General features: G+C 41.2%; 1 protein-coding gene across 1 annotated transcript in view; it reads right to left on the minus strand.

Annotated features, from left to right (window-relative positions):
• Positions 1-17,455, minus strand: part of LOC146507875 (eukaryotic translation initiation factor 3 subunit H) — a 60,799-nt gene that overhangs the window by 38,589 nt on the left and 4,755 nt on the right. The window contains exon 2 of the mRNA XM_085176183.1: positions 12,569-12,725. Coding sequence (XP_085032309.1) covers positions 12,569-12,725 — 157 coding nt within the window. The remainder of the gene's footprint in view (positions 1-12,568; positions 12,726-17,455) is intronic.

Consider the following 17,455-nt stretch of genomic DNA (forward strand, 5'->3'; position numbering starts at 1 on the left):
GTGACAGGAAAAAAATAAGAGAGACATTCTGTTGCTTCTAACATTCTTGTCAAATGATAATTTTACACACAAATATAGCCGAAATGCCAGTGCAGCTGTTGTCTTTATCTTGTGTACGTGGTGATTTTGCTGGTACGATGCTGCGCTTACAAAATCAGTATCTTTAAAAATTACTGCCTTTAATGCTTTAAACCAAAAAGCAAATGTCCTTCCCATGTCATGTTCAGCATTCCCACCTCATTTCTCAAATCCTCGTCACATCCCTCTCTCCTGCTTACCTTTCACCCTCCCACTAGTCCCTACAGCACACCTGGATTATCCTGCAGTCTGCAGTAATGCATTCTGACCCCCCTCCGCACACACAGATGCACAAAATTTAATGCGGGGCAGAATCGTGAAGAGACAAAGGAGCAGATGAATAAAACAGTGGAACTGATGGCAATGGTGACGGCACCCGGGGGACTCACATTCTTGATTTATAACGCCAGGTGAGCATTCAAACACAGATACAGACCCAGCTTGCCGCTAACAGCCAGTCTTAGATCTACACTACAGTGAGAGAGACACAAAACTCAGGTAGAGGGGACGAAGATGAGGAAAGAGGAAATATTAGTTTTCGCTTTTTTATTAGAGCTTCAGTAAAAGGCCAATGTACCCTTGAAAACTCCTAATACATAACAGTCCACATATTAGCTTTTATGTTTATGTATTTCCTTTAAAGGTGGGCTGCCAAGTGATTTCTAATTAGCCTCACTGAGGGAGAGTAAGGAAAAACGGAGGAAATCAATTTCCCATTTGGGGCAGGTAGACTGATCTATTGAAGGGCTAACTCCAAGGTAGACCTTATCGGAATAGGAGTGGACCATTTTTTACCCAATACACACAGGCTGAATATTATATATATATGTACATAAGCAAAGAGCAAAAATCACGACAAAGGCATTTTTAATCCTTGTGACTTCAATTAACCCACATCATCGTGTCTGCCAAGAATGACAAAGTTTAGAAAACTTACGAACCCTGCCGGTGGAGAAAGCTGATCTAACATGTCCCAATTAGGTGGGTTTTTTTTTTAATATTTTGCTAGATTTTGAGTTCCCATAAAATTGCTAGCACAGTGGTATGTGCTTCAGCACTTACTCATCACTGTTTCCTATAAATGTGAGGAGCCAGAGAGGATGCTCTCCTTCTAAAAAGCCCCGTCCGCTCTTACTGGTCTGCTCCCAAGGGCTGAGCAGGCACCACCTACCACATCATCAGTATACGCCTCCAGGGGAAGATGATTCATTAACATTTCCTTGGCATTTTATACACAAACAGCAAACTATTATAAATAAATAAATGAATGAATAAATAAAAGTACCCACAAAATGATTATCCCCCCATCATTGGTGTATAAACAACACACAGTATTCACTTTAATTTGATTTCATGGTGTCTTTACAATTCCCCTTAAGACAAAATTTCAATCAGAGAAGCTTCCCTCCAAGGTGTTTATTAAATCAACCCTCATGATGAAGATGAACCACTGCTTAAAAGAAAATTTGCCTATGAAAAACCAGCGAGCAGCTGTGAACTATCCATGCAGCTGATACCGACTGTTTCGGCAGGAGTCAGCAGAGAACAGTTCAGTCTGGCTTTGGGTCCATTTCAAATCGGGTTTCTTTAATATTACAAAGAGCAAGGTAGCTACCTTATAAATAATAGACACATCTGCGGCAGACCAAAGGGGTTATAAGAAAATGAAGGGAATGGAGGGTAGAGAAAAGGCAAGGAGTGTCTAATTATCTAACATTTCAAGTGAAGGAGAATAGTCACACTGCCGACGTGCCAGGGACCATTGGATGGACAATGATGGATGGAGAAGAGCCAACAAAATGTGAGTCAGACTCTGCAGCTTCCCTGCCCGTCAGTCAAAGCAGAGCAGAAGACGTTGTTACAGTTGCAACAAAAACATTGGAATCACCAGGATTACTCACGAAATGCTAACAATGCTTCCAAAACTGCAGTCAGGGTTCCTACTGCAGAAATAAAATTGGAAGTGTAGGTTGTAGAGGTGTTCCTCCTTATAAAGAAATTACATACACTCTGGTTGCTGAAAAACTATGTTCCTATCCTATTGTGTAAACAATTCCCAGATCACAACAACTCTCAAAGAACCTAGGAAGAGGTTTTCTAGAGGTACAAAGCCGGACACGGCTTCAAAAACATTTCTAAAGACCTTTGTGGTAACCAATCCACAGTAAGAGAACCTTCACAGACAATCCACAGTAAGACACATTGTCTACAACAAAAAGAAAAATCAAGAATACAATGTGCCTTCCTGAAAGAGGTGGAAAGAAGATTTCAAGGATAACTGTGACACAGAAATCTAATCTCCACAGAGATTAGATTTCTGACTTCAGAGAGTTGTTTTATAAAGATTGTAGTAAAAGGTTAGAAGCTTAAAAACAGTTACCACATTAAATGTGTTTAAAGAAGTTTACAACTCTTTGCAGTATGTGATCCAAATGTAATGAACCAAGTTGTGTTTATAATACAGCGGCCTTTCAAATACCATGTTTAAGAAGTCAATCACATATGCATGAGGTCACGACACGAGGTCACCTGGACACAGATGGTAATTTAAATGCCTAAAATGCAATTAGTCTCGCCACACCCTAAAAGATGCAACAACAAAAAAACTAACCTGAGAGTCTGGGAGAGGATGATCAAGCAGCATTTACACAAACCCACACACAGTCCTGACAACAGGTCTAATTAAGCAAGTAAGTCCAAACACCAGCGGGGATGTAACAGAGGTGTGCAGCGAATTTACACCAACACATTTTGGTGCCCTTGCCCTTCAAGAACACGCACACCGTATTTAACAGACGACTTTGACTGCATCTGTGAGTGTTGTCTCATTTGGAACATTAGATATCATTTAATATGCAAGTCACAACAAACACTGGCATTTTCAACAGACTCTTTAGAAGAAACAAAACCTTTACAAGTGCCAGCGAAGAAAATACTTTTGGCTACTCCCTCTCCACGAGGGGTCGCCACAGCAGGTAGCTCCATGTCTCTGATTTGGCAGCGTTTCGCTCTCGATGTTCTTCCTGATGCAACCCCAAAGGGGATTTGTGTCTGAAGCCAGAACACTTATTAAAATGTCTATGAAGAAGAAGAACAGGGACATTTTGGAAGGACTTTCTCTTTTCTCTTGGATAGTTTGTGCTGAGCAATTATGCAACATCTTTCTTACATCTTTCTCTTATCATTCCAGCAACAGAAGCTTCCAAAGGTATGGAAAAAGTCGATTATTGCTCCAGTTGCAAAGACTACAAAACCTACATCACTGAATGATTTTTGGCCTGTTGCTTTAAGATCTCTAGTGATGAAATCCTTAGAAAAGCTCATCAGCATGGAGGTTCTGCTGCAGGTAGAAAAGCTTATTGATCCACTGCAATTTGCATACAGGCCTTGTAGAAGCGTTTACAATGCTGGGGTCACTTTATTAAATTTCCTATATCGCCAACTGGATGGGGCCAAAGCCCATGCTCAGCTCCTGTTTATTGATTTTTCTTCAGCTTTTAATACCATCCAGCCACATCTTTTAGCTGATAAGCTTCTTAACCAGTTTGGTTGGATTTTAGACTTTTTATCTAACAGATTTCAGTGCGTGAGAGTAAATGGCTGTTTTTCCAATCAGCTGAATTCTTCTACTGGTTCACCACAGGGATGTTGTCCCTCTCCCTTACTATACATTTTGAATACTAATGACTGTTGTAGTACACAGGCTAACAGGCATTTGATTAAATATGCGGATGATACAGTCATTGTAAGCCTCCTTCATGGTGAAGAGTAATGGGCCTGTTATGTTTGTTTCTTGGTGTGATGAGTCATTTTTAAAGATAAACACCTTGAAATCTAAAGACGTGGTCACTGAGTTCAGGAAACACAGGATGCACAGTGTACTTTGTTAATGCTACTGATAAAACTTGGGCTGTTTTTTCCCTCTCTTTTTTTGTGTATGTATGTGTTGTTTTATGTGTGGACATGCTCCAAATCAATTTCCATTGGGGAGAATAAAGTTACAATTGACCATTGAGTTTTAAATCTGTAGTCTAAGCAGCCAGATTTCCCTTGTAAGGAGGCATTTTCTTTACCCTGCAGCCCAATCATATTAACTACAATCTAAAGCTATGTGGCTAATTAGTATGCTGAGTAATTCAAACAAAGGCAGCAGGAGTGACATAAACAACAAATAAACTGAAAAGAGGGTGCCAATCAGCAAAAATCAACCTCATTAATGATTACAGGTTGTTTATACATCAAGGGTAGCTTTCAATGTGCCTTTTAATTAAGTGTCTTGTTAAGACTGAAGTAGCAACAACCTGTTATCTGCTGACATGTCAAATGTACAAGTGAAATGCTCCTTGGCTGAGAAGTGGCCATCATGTTTTGTCTAAGGGGGCTAGCCACAAAAACACATCTAATTACCGAATCAGGGAACTCGAACTGCAAAACAAGCCCCCTTAAAACTTGTTTGTTTCACAAGGCTGACAACAGCTCCCATCCTCAGGGCCAATGGGAAACATGACATGAGGCCAGAGGCCTTGCAGCCAATGCAACCTGTGTCGGGCAGAGAGCTAGCAGCTTGGGGCAGCAAGCTAGTCAGAAGGCTGTGGGAATGCATTCAATGGGGGGAAGACTCCACAGATACATACAAGCAACACATAAATGCATTGTGATATGTCTCTATTACCATACAATACACTACCCCAAAAAACAAGACACTGATCTCTTTTTTCCCCCAGTATCAGCCCGGATAGAGAGATTTTTCTCCGAGTGGCAACACCTATGGTTCAGAAGAAGACTGCAGTGCTGCAATGATGTCACAGCATAACCACAAATGAGGTGACCGTTAACTATCATCATGAACTTGGAAATCATAATAATGTCTCTAGTTTGCATAACATCAATCAACTTCCACTGTTATATCTGCATTTGCTGATGTTAATGCGCCTATGACGGCAGGCACTGTACTGCAAATCAGGAACACAATAATTACTCCAGTTATTCAATTTTCTTGGCGCTGGCATCAATGCAGTTGCTTTTCTCAGAGAAAACCAAAAGCCATTGCTGGCTTAGTACAGTTTGTTCAGAAAAAGAATTCTGGGAAATAATTACCCCAACAGGACATTTGTCAGGCGCTTTCATCCTCTCTTTTTAAAATAGCATATTTACTAATCTTCCCATTGTTGTAGCGGGAATGGAAGGAAGACTTGAGGCTACTGGGTGCAGGTGGGGACAAACAGGAGGGAGAGTGGGGAAAAAAGGAAAAGAAAGTTGATGATAAAAGAAGGAATGAAGAATGAAATACTAAAAGGAAGGAAACAATCAATGATTGCAGGAAAGAAGAAAATGGTGGAAAGAAAGACTAAAGGTAGTGCTTACCTGTGGTGAGTCTGGGAAAAAAGGGAGGGGAAAAGAAGGAGAAGTAGTGGAGAGTGGAAGGAAGGTGACTAATTTTCTTCTACCTTCAGGATACCTCCTCCTGCTGCCGAAGTCTAGCGGCGTGGGTTGAATATCAAACACCGAAAGTGGTACTGAGCAATGCTTTGTTTGATACAGTCCCTTCTTACAAGCCAAAAAAAACCCACTACCCAATTATGCTTTGTAATCCTGTGAAATTCATTAAGCCACAGTTCCCAACAAATATTAACAGTTTGCTGAAGGTTTTAGTGCTTGTGTTCACGAGGGGTCTCCCAGTCGAGATTCCCCCCACCCCAAACCCATTTTTTTGGCCCGATACTGATCCAAATCTTTTCATTTTGTGTATCTGAGCCTGATCCAATAAATATTTACCCCATGAGAATTAAACATGTATCTGCCACATGGAATTAACAGCTGTAGCCTATTAAATTTGACAAAAGCTACTTAATCAAAATAACAAAGGCCCGGGTTCAAATCTACTGAGCTGATCAGCTTAAACTATTTAACGAGTAAGAAAAAAAAGGTTAATTAAGAGATTGAAACTCATGCAATAGATCCAACTTTTTATAACATCAATTGCATGAAGGTGAGGAGGTATTTCTCACCATTTTTTGAAATACTGAAGCAAACCAAATACTGAAGCAGACCAGATCAGAACGCAAAACCAACCCAGCTTCTACGATTTGGCAGCATCATTTTAAACAGTTAAAACAACATTTGGTGCTGTGTGCAAGCTAAGAGAAACTGCTTCCAAATCCCCCTCCCTCCCTCTCGTATATTTATCTAATGTGATAGAGGAGAAATAACTGTTTTGGTGAGCTAAGTGGTTTAGCAAATTTTGCCAATCCAAGGGTCAGAAGAAGTCAATCACCAGTGTGTCCAAATAATTTTTCACACTCCCGTGCTGTAATTTTCACTATCACACGCAGGGAAATGCTTCGACTGTTATTAAGGGAAAAAAGGGCAACAAGACTACCAAGCAGAGGTGGACAAAACACAGAGCATAGACGAGTAAAAAACAATAAACAAAGAACTGAATTTAGAGCAGCTTCATTATTGTCCATAGCAATACAATAAAGCATCTCTTCATCGTCTCAGATATCCAACAGGACTGGCTGCCACATCTATAGACTTCAGATCTAAACAGATTCATATATTCAAACAAATATATACATCACTAATCATACTTTGTGATTAAAAGAAGTGTTTTAATCCAGCAAAACGCAAATGAGTTCCTGTATCATGATGTAGTTGGGATTATTCAATAAGATTTCGAAAAGGAGTAGCTGCCCAAAGTTTTTGCTCAATGATTGTTTAAAGTTTTTTTTAAAAAATGAGAAAAATCTTCGTGAACCTGTATGCAAATAGACAACTTCATGGCAAAATATGCAAAGATGGAAGAAGAAGAAAAACCACACACACACTGTCAAAATGCAGTGAGATCTCAATAAAAACTACAATACGCGAGAGTGCAGAGGTTATACAGAACCATAATGAGAAACATGGCACACTGACACGAAGAGCTGAAAGTTACAGTGTCAACGGAGCTTTATCCAGCCGCCATATTGCGCGGCACAGACTGAACAGTGAAGCTGCATGAAGTGCACCTCTCATTACTTCTTCTGTGCAAACACATTGCTGCTACTGAGAGGAGAGGTTATTAACCATTTCCAGCATGAAGGGTAAGTAATGAAGGCATTACCAGTGGGAGATCTTCAGTGTACTGTGATCCAACAATGAATCGGCCTACTGTAAAGCTTTGATTACACTGGTTTGCATCTATGAGTCCGCTGTGGTCCCATTGGGTGTGGGCAATTTAAATTTCGTCATCAGATGGTGAGCGTGAGGGTCCTGCCTGTTTTTTCCTCCACCCCCTCCACCCCCATACGGACTTGTCTGTGGAGCATTAGCATTACATATGCTCATATGCACCCCAGGCAGTGAGCATGGCGGACTGCAGGCTGCAGGCGGACTTTAAAGGAGTATAACAGGAATTAGTACTTGGTCGTCAGGTCTCCAACCTAATAGGATATAATCAAGGCTTAACTAGTTAACATAGGTGTAATACTGTTAGCTAAACAACTAAAGGTTTCGGATTATATGAATGTAGCCTCTCAATCATGTAGGTCATAGTAGTATTGAGGGCTTGTTAGTTTGTGACGACCCTCACCTCCCATCCAAGATGCTTCTTCAGTTCTAAATCCTGGGAGGTGGTCCTGAAGGTCGTATAAACCAATCTTAATTATGCGAGTCATTACATGACCGAAGGTGTGAAACAAGGCACTGGTGATTATCATCACAGGGGCCATGGTCTGAAATGCTTGTGAGAAATTGCCTTGGAAATTGCCATCAAATGAGCTCTTCAGGTCACATGACTCTAGGTGTGAGTGGGGGGCTAAATCGCCTGGGAGGAGCTCTCAAGGCTGCACTGTAGGTGGTATCGCGGGCCGCTACGTCTTTTGTACAATGGTCGTTCAAAGTCGATGTAGATGGCCTACTTTACTCCTCTTTCAAAGCGTCAGTCTTCTCAGGCCAAAATGTGAAAATGAGCATCATCAAAAGAATGTCCTTTCTCCTTTAAGTGCAAATGTACAGCAGTGTCGTCCTGCTGAGCTGCCTCTTTTATGTAACATAGGAGCTAGCTCTCCCGAAGAAAAGCTTGCTACTAGATGAAACATTTTTCACCAAAAAGAAGAAGTCCAGTTGCTTTCATTTCAAGCCCTCAAGAGTATCAAATGATAACATTTACTTCGTTCTTTTACTCTTTTTCTACTACTAATAACTCTTTCAACCTGTTTTTCAATCGGGACAGTATGCATTCACAGTGTTTTTCTGGTTTTAGGAATATTTGGTACCCAAAGAGAAATTTTAGCCAGCACAAAGGGGAAAATACCACCTGCTAAAGATTGTTTTTCCACCAGTTTCAGTAATTTACTGAAGGAGAATAAACAGTTTTGTTTTGCTGTTATAAAATATCTAGAAATGCACAGATTCACTGCCTTTACGGTGCGTGATTCGATCCCGCTCACTATCAAGTCAACACCCAGATGATGAGTTGAGTCCGGTTAGCTGGTGGATTTGAAATACACCAGTGAAAACCCTGTGATAGTCGCTCTGTACTAAAATACCTCTGCTTTGTAATATTGCTGATATCACAACAAAAGAGTCGGGCCAATGCACATCATTAACATGCTATTTGAGTGCCTCTACTGCACAAAATGCCAAGAGAATAAGTGCCTGCAGTTCCACACATTTCTCTCAATACATTTTGTCAATGATGCAAGGAAAGCGTGTGTGCAAGGACACTGGAAGATAGGAGGGCTGGGGTTCAGCCAAGGTCATTTCTTTTTTCTTTTCCCATTTTTCCCCTCTCTTTTTTTTTTTAATCTGAGGCCGATTCTGCTGTGCGTGCTCAATTACTCTTTATCTCATTCCTCACTCATTTTGGTCACATTTGCTGCCACTGACTGTCCTGTAACTACAGCTCTATACTGGCACCTGTTGATGAAAGCATAGCATAGCATATACATGTGCGCACACACAGACACACGGGAAGGGAGGGGAAAAAAAAAAAAAGAGTCACGTAGCTGCCAATCCTGCCCATTGTTCATTTCGAGATAGATTCGAGGAGTAATTCTAATCTGAGGGGCCTCCAGCAGGCAATGAGCCACTGTAAGATGATTTAGGTGTACACAGACACAGATCACAAAAACACAAGGAACACACACCAATCTATCCACATATGCAAAATGTATTGAGGGTGGCTGATTTGAGGTGAAGAGAGTACACGCTTCTCAGCTCAGTCTGTGAAGGCCCAAATCTCCAGCTTTATCTCAGAGATTATTGGTTAACTGATATGTATCAGAGTCTCATTATAATGGTCAGAGATAAGGCTGCATTGAAATAAAAGGTATAGGTCTGAAGCAAACGCTGTAAAAGTCATCAAAAATTGATAAAAATGTTCAGATTTTGGACAGCGTTACCCATGTGCCTCTAGAGTACATGAGTCTACAGTATAACAGTGCGTGTCTGAGTGAGTGTGTGTTGCTTCTGTCCACTTACAGAAAAAGAAAGAAAGAAAAAAGAGCAAGGTACAGATTAATGGAGCACTGATTGAAAGTAGCGATGGAGCAATGCGATACTCATATCGCATATCGGTCTGACACAGACTCAAATGGCTGTATCGTGCATCTGTGACAGCTGGCTGATGCATGAGGCCAATCCATTCAGTTAATTTCCTTTATTCCATAGCTGTGTTCACACATACACTGCAGCTCTGAAATGTTCTTGACATTAGCTTGCAGAGCTATAAGTGGAAAAAAAAACTGCTCAATCTGGGCAACTACATCCACATCATAAGAAAATTTCCAAGCCTCTTTCTCAGTGAAGAATGCAGCTTATTAAGATCACTATCCGATTGGTTCATACACAATTAAAGCATCACCAACTCAAGTGTGAGCAACTACCTCTGAGTCATTATCCAAGCTACTGCGCTGCAGCAAAGTTACTTTATTTGCAGAAACATTCAGCGTGGTTAAAAATCTTTGATACAGGCAGATGGCCTGGGTATCAGTGAGTAGCGCTGCCTATTGTTTGTCAGTACAATAGCAGCACACGTTACATTGACAGCATTCGTTTTTTAATTCAATATGCATTTGTGACCTGATATGACTCATACTCTGTTATAACACAGTAGTAGCATATAAATGTCTCCAGGAGTAAGTTACAATGTCTGATTCATTCTTCAACAAAACTCTGTTGTTCTGCTGCTTCTACAGTTGGTCGAGGTAACCCGCCCCAGCATCAGCACAGATGAAACACTAACAACTGCTACAGGGGCGACGAGACGGAGAGAAAAGGGTGGCCTGACTGGTCGCGCGTGTGTGTGTAGACATTTCAAGCTCGAGTGTGAGACCAACATGATCAAATGTACAGGCATTAAATCTGCTTTTCAATTTTATTTCTAAATGTGTAGTAGCGTAAGTGCGTAGCATAAACTTTCTGTCAGCTTGGAGAGCAGAGATCGGAGCGCTGTGTAGCTACAGAATTGTCTGCTTTATGATGTGCTGTTGCTGTTTAAGAGGTCGCGAGCACGGAGAACATGAATGAATCCCATTTCCATCTCCGTTTTTGAATTTTGTTCCATACTGACAGAAAACCTGAAGCCTGTCACCTTTTACAGCTGGATCAAAATCCCCACTGAGCAGAGTTCTATTGTAGCTCTGTAAATTTCCCAGAGTTCACAGCAAGACGCTACTCGCTGAAGCCCTTGTTAAGTTAAAGGGAATGACAGATGGAAAATCCAGCGCTTCCAGTGTTTATAACACAACAAGCCATCACCGACACACACACACACACACCGACACAGAGAGAGAGAGTGAGCTGCTCCTGACACTAACAACCTTAAGCCACCATTGGCGCTTGCATATGCCGCTGAATTTTTGACTATTGCTCGTTAGCAGCTGAAGCCTCACAGACCAGGATTTCTCCCTTTCCTCTGTTCTCGGGAGCACCTCACGTTCCTCCCACCCCTCAGTCTGTTGCAGTGGGGGGTTTTTTGCTAACAAGGAGAGAGTAACAATAAGGTGTGATAGGGGAAGGGCAGAAGTCAGAGGGCATGACACTCTTTGATAACAATGCTGACAAAAAGCAGCAGGGGAAAGGAAAACATGTGCGGATAAGGACCAAATCAAAACCCGTGCACGTTCGCACCGCCCACCTGTAACGCCAGAAGCTAGGACTGCGCGTCAACCCTTGGCACTGACAGGGTAGGACACCCAGCACCTAGTTAGCTTAGTTAGAAGTCAGCATTGACCTTAACATGACGCCGGAGGATATCTTACGCAAACTTTCAAGAAAACAGACATTGAGTTCGTTCTTGATACAAGTTTACTGTGAGATCATCTCAGAAAATCAGTTACAAAAAGCCAAAAAACAAAAAATATAAATATGAATAATAATTATAATAACAACCTTGAATTTACTTTATTTAGTCAATTTTGGTGCCCTCTTTTCATTTCAGCACACAGTGATTCCATTGTGAACTTATTGGCATGTTAGATTCTCTCATAATTTGTACCCTCTGCTGTCACTTCAGTCTGCGGCTGTCACCGTGTGCGTGTGAAGGGGCGGAACAAGGCAGCAAGCGCGGCAACAGAAGAGAGACGGGGAGAAAAAGACGAGAGCGTTACTTGAGTTGATGACAGCCTGTTAGCATGCAAACAAAGGCGTCCCAGCAAGCGGTAATTCTTCTAAAACCAAACACGCCATGCACCGACTGACTCCACATCACGGGCGAAGCCGGTCCTAGAACGGCGGCAACGCTGCAGATGAGTTAAACCTAAATCAGCCAGCAACACAGGACCTGTGTCACCCCTTCAGCTCTGAGGGAGATGAGCACCCCCAGGTGTCTGGTCACAATCTCTTCCCCCGACCCCACCTCCATGCTGTTAGATAAGCTAACATACATGGCGCGATAAGGGTCAGTTTTAATGAGATATCCACAGAAATCTACAAAGTAGTTCCCCCCAAAACTCAAAAACTTTCTGTTCACCCTTGTAAATTTGTAAAAACAAATTAGTTTGATGCAATATCTGATATAACATTTGGCTCACACGTCAGTCATGCCAAAATAAATTAATGACAAACAACAACACCTTTTGTCCTGCCAAAAACAATATACGTTTTCCACAGAAATGTTTCAAGTCAATGTTTTCACAGCCATCTGGTATATCAACTCAAGAACACTGTGTTAATTAAAAACTTAATCATCCAAATTTGCAATTCATAATGTCACGCAGCAGAATTTAAATGACAAAGCAGCTCTTATCTACAGTGGAGTTTCAAAATTTCACAATAAGCAAATACCACAGCTCCCATGTTGCTGAAGATTTCTTAATATCATCATGTCATAAATTGAGCGGCTGCAGTCACCGGAGACACCATCATTTTACGGTTTTACTTGCGCTCGGTCCTTAACGGGTATTTATTTCACACTGTCGTGATGTGATAAGTGTGCTCGCAGTTTTACAGCTGCAGGAGAAGATCGATGGAGCAAACAGAAAGCAGGCACACTGCTTTTAGTTACCTTCATCAAAGTCAGCATCATCCTCTGTGTGCTGGGGGAAAGGGAAGCAGTTGGTGATCTCAAGTCGGTCGTCGACTACCAGGCCCAGCAGGACGCCCTGAACCACCTCACTGCCCTGGCCCTCTTCTTGGTAGTGCTTGATAATCTTCAGCACCACCTGTGAAAAGGGAAAAAAAAAGAGCAACATTAGTGCTGCAGTAGAAAAGGAGGCAGAAAGGGAGGTTGACGATTCTTTATCCTGCTTTCAGTGGCATTTACTGAAAATTGATTTCATTTTCTGAATTGATAATATTTTATCCATCTTGTCGTTTATAGCTTTTATGCAATTTCTTGCTATTGTTTGATTTATGGTACCAAATACAGTTGTGTCCCTGCTCGTCATGTTGATTTGAGCTCATTAGTGTGAGTTGAGGATTTTCTGTGTGAGATGTTGTTTAAAAGTCACATGGATGTTTTCCTCTGTTCTTTGGCACATTATTTTTTAATCACAGTACAAACACACTGAACAATTTTCTTATTTTCAAATAGAGAATAATGTCTAACCTCTAGTGTACAGAAAAGTGGTTTGATTTAGTAAAAGAATGCAAATAAAGACACATGATAAAGGCCTGTGATTTACGCCTAGGAAATGTGAAAATAGGAACTTCCGGTTAAAGAATTTATGTTGTTATGATTGTAACGTGTAGTTAATATATTTTAGGTTGATTGTACAACTCTAGTCACTTTGTGGCTGAGAATATTGTCCCAGCAGAGCACATATGACACATTTCTCATCAGTTCCCCACCAAGAACAACCAAGACAAGGCTTCTGATTTCACCAACACCCAAAGTGACATCAAGAGAAAAACCAAACAAAAACCACCCAAAAACAATGAGACTTCATGCATAACTAGAGTTTTCTCTGCTTATATACACAAACTAAAGTGTTAACATTACTCATTACGCAAAAGAATTACAACAACGTAAATATGAATAGTAACCCGAGGTTTAACAGCTCTGAAACAGACGCCAAATTTGTGCTGTAAACATCCACGGTCTTGTGTTTTTTACTTGGAAAAGGTTAAAAACAGGTGCAGCAGTGTTTAGCATGAAGCATGCTAATCTGCAAATTAGTCATATGCTCATGTTACCAATTCTCCATAGTTCTCCATGTGAAACTGCTGCACCTGGCTAGCACGCTAATCGTGCTTATTGTTTTCAAAATTCAATACATTAAGAGTGAGCAGGAAACACTTCAGTATTAAAGCAATTATTTTTGCTCTTTGTGATTTTTATTATGCACATTTTGCTGTGGAGACTCCAAACACACACTAAATGACAACACTGAAGATAAATCCTGCTCTATAATGAGTGTCACACATACATCCAGACAGCTGTGTGCACCCTGCAGCTCAAAGAATAATGATCTAGGGCCTGTATTCAGTTGTGATGGATCACAAGGATGAAATGGATGTGTAGATTTGACATAAATAATGTCACGCTGCTCTGGAAACAGTTCCATTCTTTTGGTAGAAACAAGTGGTTGTCGTTTGCTTGTGTAACTTTCGAGGTGCTGATGCTTGATATGGTTAAGCCCCCTGTAGCTATTAACCACCTTCCCTCTGGAAAAACTATTACAAGTTGAAAAATCATGTTGTTGCACTGACAGGTGCACAACTCAGGTTCAATACAGTTTTAACTGGGTGGTGACGGGCACAGCTACTCGTTATCAGCCCAGTCTGTGGCATAGAATAAGGTCTGTAGTTCTCCTGATAGACACAGAGAAGTCTACTTTTTTGGGGGTGGGATGAGGGGTGAATTTGCATGACATTGGCTCATTACTCTGGTAGGAGGAGCCTAAAACCCTGATCATATCAACAATCCATACTAATCCCCTAATGAAGCTACAATATTGCGAAACTGGGAGTTAAAAACAAACAAAAAAATTAATACAGCAAAGCATCAGGATATTGTGTGTGACAAAGATACTGACACAGGGACACTAAATTCTGATATTTAATGTAAAAACTTAAAATACTCTGAGAGTACTATGAAAAAGAGGGCTTATCTCATGCACCACTGAGATACCAGTAATAGGTGACATATTTTGATATCAAAAGGATTTCTGGTGATTGAAATTAGGGCTGGGTATCGTCACTGATTTCTAGATTCGATTCAATTCCGATTTACAAGGTCCCGAATCGATTCGATCCACGATTCGATTTAATTCGATTTGAATCTGGGAAATTTTGACAGTCAGAAATATTATAATTCAGATCAGTACATTTACATATTTTTGTATCTATAAAAAGGAAGCTCACACACGCAAAACTTTATCAAGGGTGTGAGCATCACAGCAGATGCCTTTGTGTCAAAGTAGCTGAAGATAAAACACAGAAAAACATGAAGGTGATTTTCCTGGCCTGGGATTTTATAAAAATATTCTGCAGTACATCAAAAACAAAAGAAAACCATTAATCAACATACCTCTGAAGTTACAGCGGTTTTATTAGAGACACAGCTAAGCGTTTTGCATTTTGCATAATTTTAAAAAGTTTAAATTTGTTCAGTATTGGACGGCAGAAATTAGGTTTTCTTTTCAGAAGTATATAAAACGAAGGGAAAAAAACGTCGGCCGACAGCGCTGTAAACAACGGTAGACTTGTGCGTAACAAGCAAGTGAATAATGAAGAAAACAGATTTTTAGACGGGAAACTGTTCTTGAAGTACACAGAGAGAGAGAGAGAGAGAGAGAGAGAGAGAGAGAGAGAGAGAGAAAGAGAGAGAGAGAGAGAGAGAGAGCTGTGCATCGTGGTCAAAGCAAAACAGTAAGAGTGAATACATGACGATGTTTATGTGAAGCGTAGTTTGGATCTTCTTTTGCTGCTGGTTCAGCCAGTTTTATTTTTATTGTTTGGCGAGAGATCAAACTAACGGACCCGCCGACAGATCAGAATCAGCGAGCTGTCGGCTTTCAGCCCCGACTGTGAGAAAGGCGACATCTAACTGATTCTGATCCGCGGGTCCGCACTGTGTGTTTAAGTCTTTGTGCAGAATCCGTGTTCCTGCTCTCATTTACTGTCTTAGCTGTTTGGTGGTTGTTGAAATTTTGTGAGATTTCACCAGAGATTCTGACATTTCGGGCAAAATAAATTTATATTAAAAAATCAATTCAGGATTTTAATGAATCGATTTTACGTTATCCAAGCCAGAATTGATTTTAATCGATAAATCGATTATAAAAACCCACCCCTAAATGAAATTGTGTAGTAAAACAGGTTTGTTTGTTTTTTTGGTTTTTTTTTGGGGGGGGGGGGGGGGGGGGGGGAGAATATAACTCCTCTAATACTAAAACTAGAACATTTCTAAACAAATTCTGGTAAATTTATAAGAGCTCTCCCAATAGACAGCTGAGGTTAGGTCTGTTGCCTCAGAGCAGTTTTCTTATTGTTCCTGTGCCTATGTGGGCTCCCTCTGGTGCTTTAGTCTCCTCCCACACTCCACAGATGTGCATGTTAAGTTAATTAATGATTCTAAATCCAATGTAACCCAATGATCAACTTGCAACCAGTCTAGGGACCCCCACATCACAACAAAAACACCACTTACTTTGGTAACAGATTGCATAATGAAGCATTCTGCACTCTTCACTAGCCACTAATCTCTTACATAAAAACCACAAAATTGTCAAAAAATAACCATTGTTATGTTAGGAGAAATTCTGGGACAAGTTACTAAGGCAATCACTGCCTGTGGTTGAGTGCTGGAGCCCGCTGTGGTAAGCACCACCTGCAGGCTCAAACACTGGTGCATCACTGATCTTGAGTGTGTACAAAAGGGCAGTTAGTATTCAGTGCAGCTTAGCAATTTACACCGGAGAGCGAAGAGGCGGCACACATAAAATTTTCAAGAAAAATGCCATCCTTGTACAGTGGGAGGGTATATTTGGACTCGTACTCCAATATCCCACATAATCGTGCTTCATCTGGACAGAGAGTCCATGCATCATCGTATGCATTTAATTTTTAATGCCAGATAAAAATGGGCCGATAGGACAAAGCCTCCGAATGATTCAGGAGTGGGTTTAAGCTCTAATGCTGTGATACTGACACCAAGGACGGCGGAGGAAAAACTATCGCACATGCACAATACAAACATGTGGCAGGCATACTGACAAGCAAAAAAAAAAAAAAAAAACTGAAAAGCAATGGCAGAGAGCAGAGAATAAGGCAAAGCGTCTAAATGAACAAGAACAGGACAAAAAGCTGAAAAGCACTGTGTGGAGGGGGAGAGCATAAATCACGCTGATAACAGTGTGGGCAGGTCACAGCCAGAGGCATTAATAATACACACATACACATTCACACATAGGAGCAGGGTGGCAGTCCTAAAGCCATGCTCACAACAAAAGAGCCAACACCACCATAAGGGAGCCCTCGCTGGTCTCGGGCAGCTGCTCGTACACGCGCAAACATACACACACATGCGTGCTTGTCCGGGGAGATGATTTATTTCAATAGAGCGCTGGCTCTGTCATGCAACAAGTAAAAAGAGCTAGAGGCGGGAGAAGAAAAACCAAATGGGTTGGAGTGGAGAGAAAAACAAATCTCATTCCCTGCCTGCCTGCCTTGGCATTTTTGACTGAGAGGGCAGGAAGGTCTGAGCAATAGGTCGGTGAGGAGAGACATGGGTGGAAAGGGAGGGAGAAACAGCAAAATAACTGAGTGGGAGCGCGATGGAGGGGAGAAAGGTGACGGAGCTGGGCAGCGAGGAAATGCAATAGTGCAAATGTGAAACGGAGAAACAGGTGGATGAAGGAACGGATGACAAAAAGAAAGCAGTGGGGCAGTAGGTGAGGTGTAGCAAAGACAGCGAGGAAGAATAACAAGGAATCCGGCAGGGGAGAGG

Source organism: Neolamprologus multifasciatus, chromosome 11 (genome assembly GCF_963576455.1).
Source record: "Neolamprologus multifasciatus chromosome 11, fNeoMul1.2, whole genome shotgun sequence".
In the NCBI taxonomy this organism is placed as follows: Eukaryota; Metazoa; Chordata; class Actinopteri; order Cichliformes; family Cichlidae; genus Neolamprologus; species Neolamprologus multifasciatus.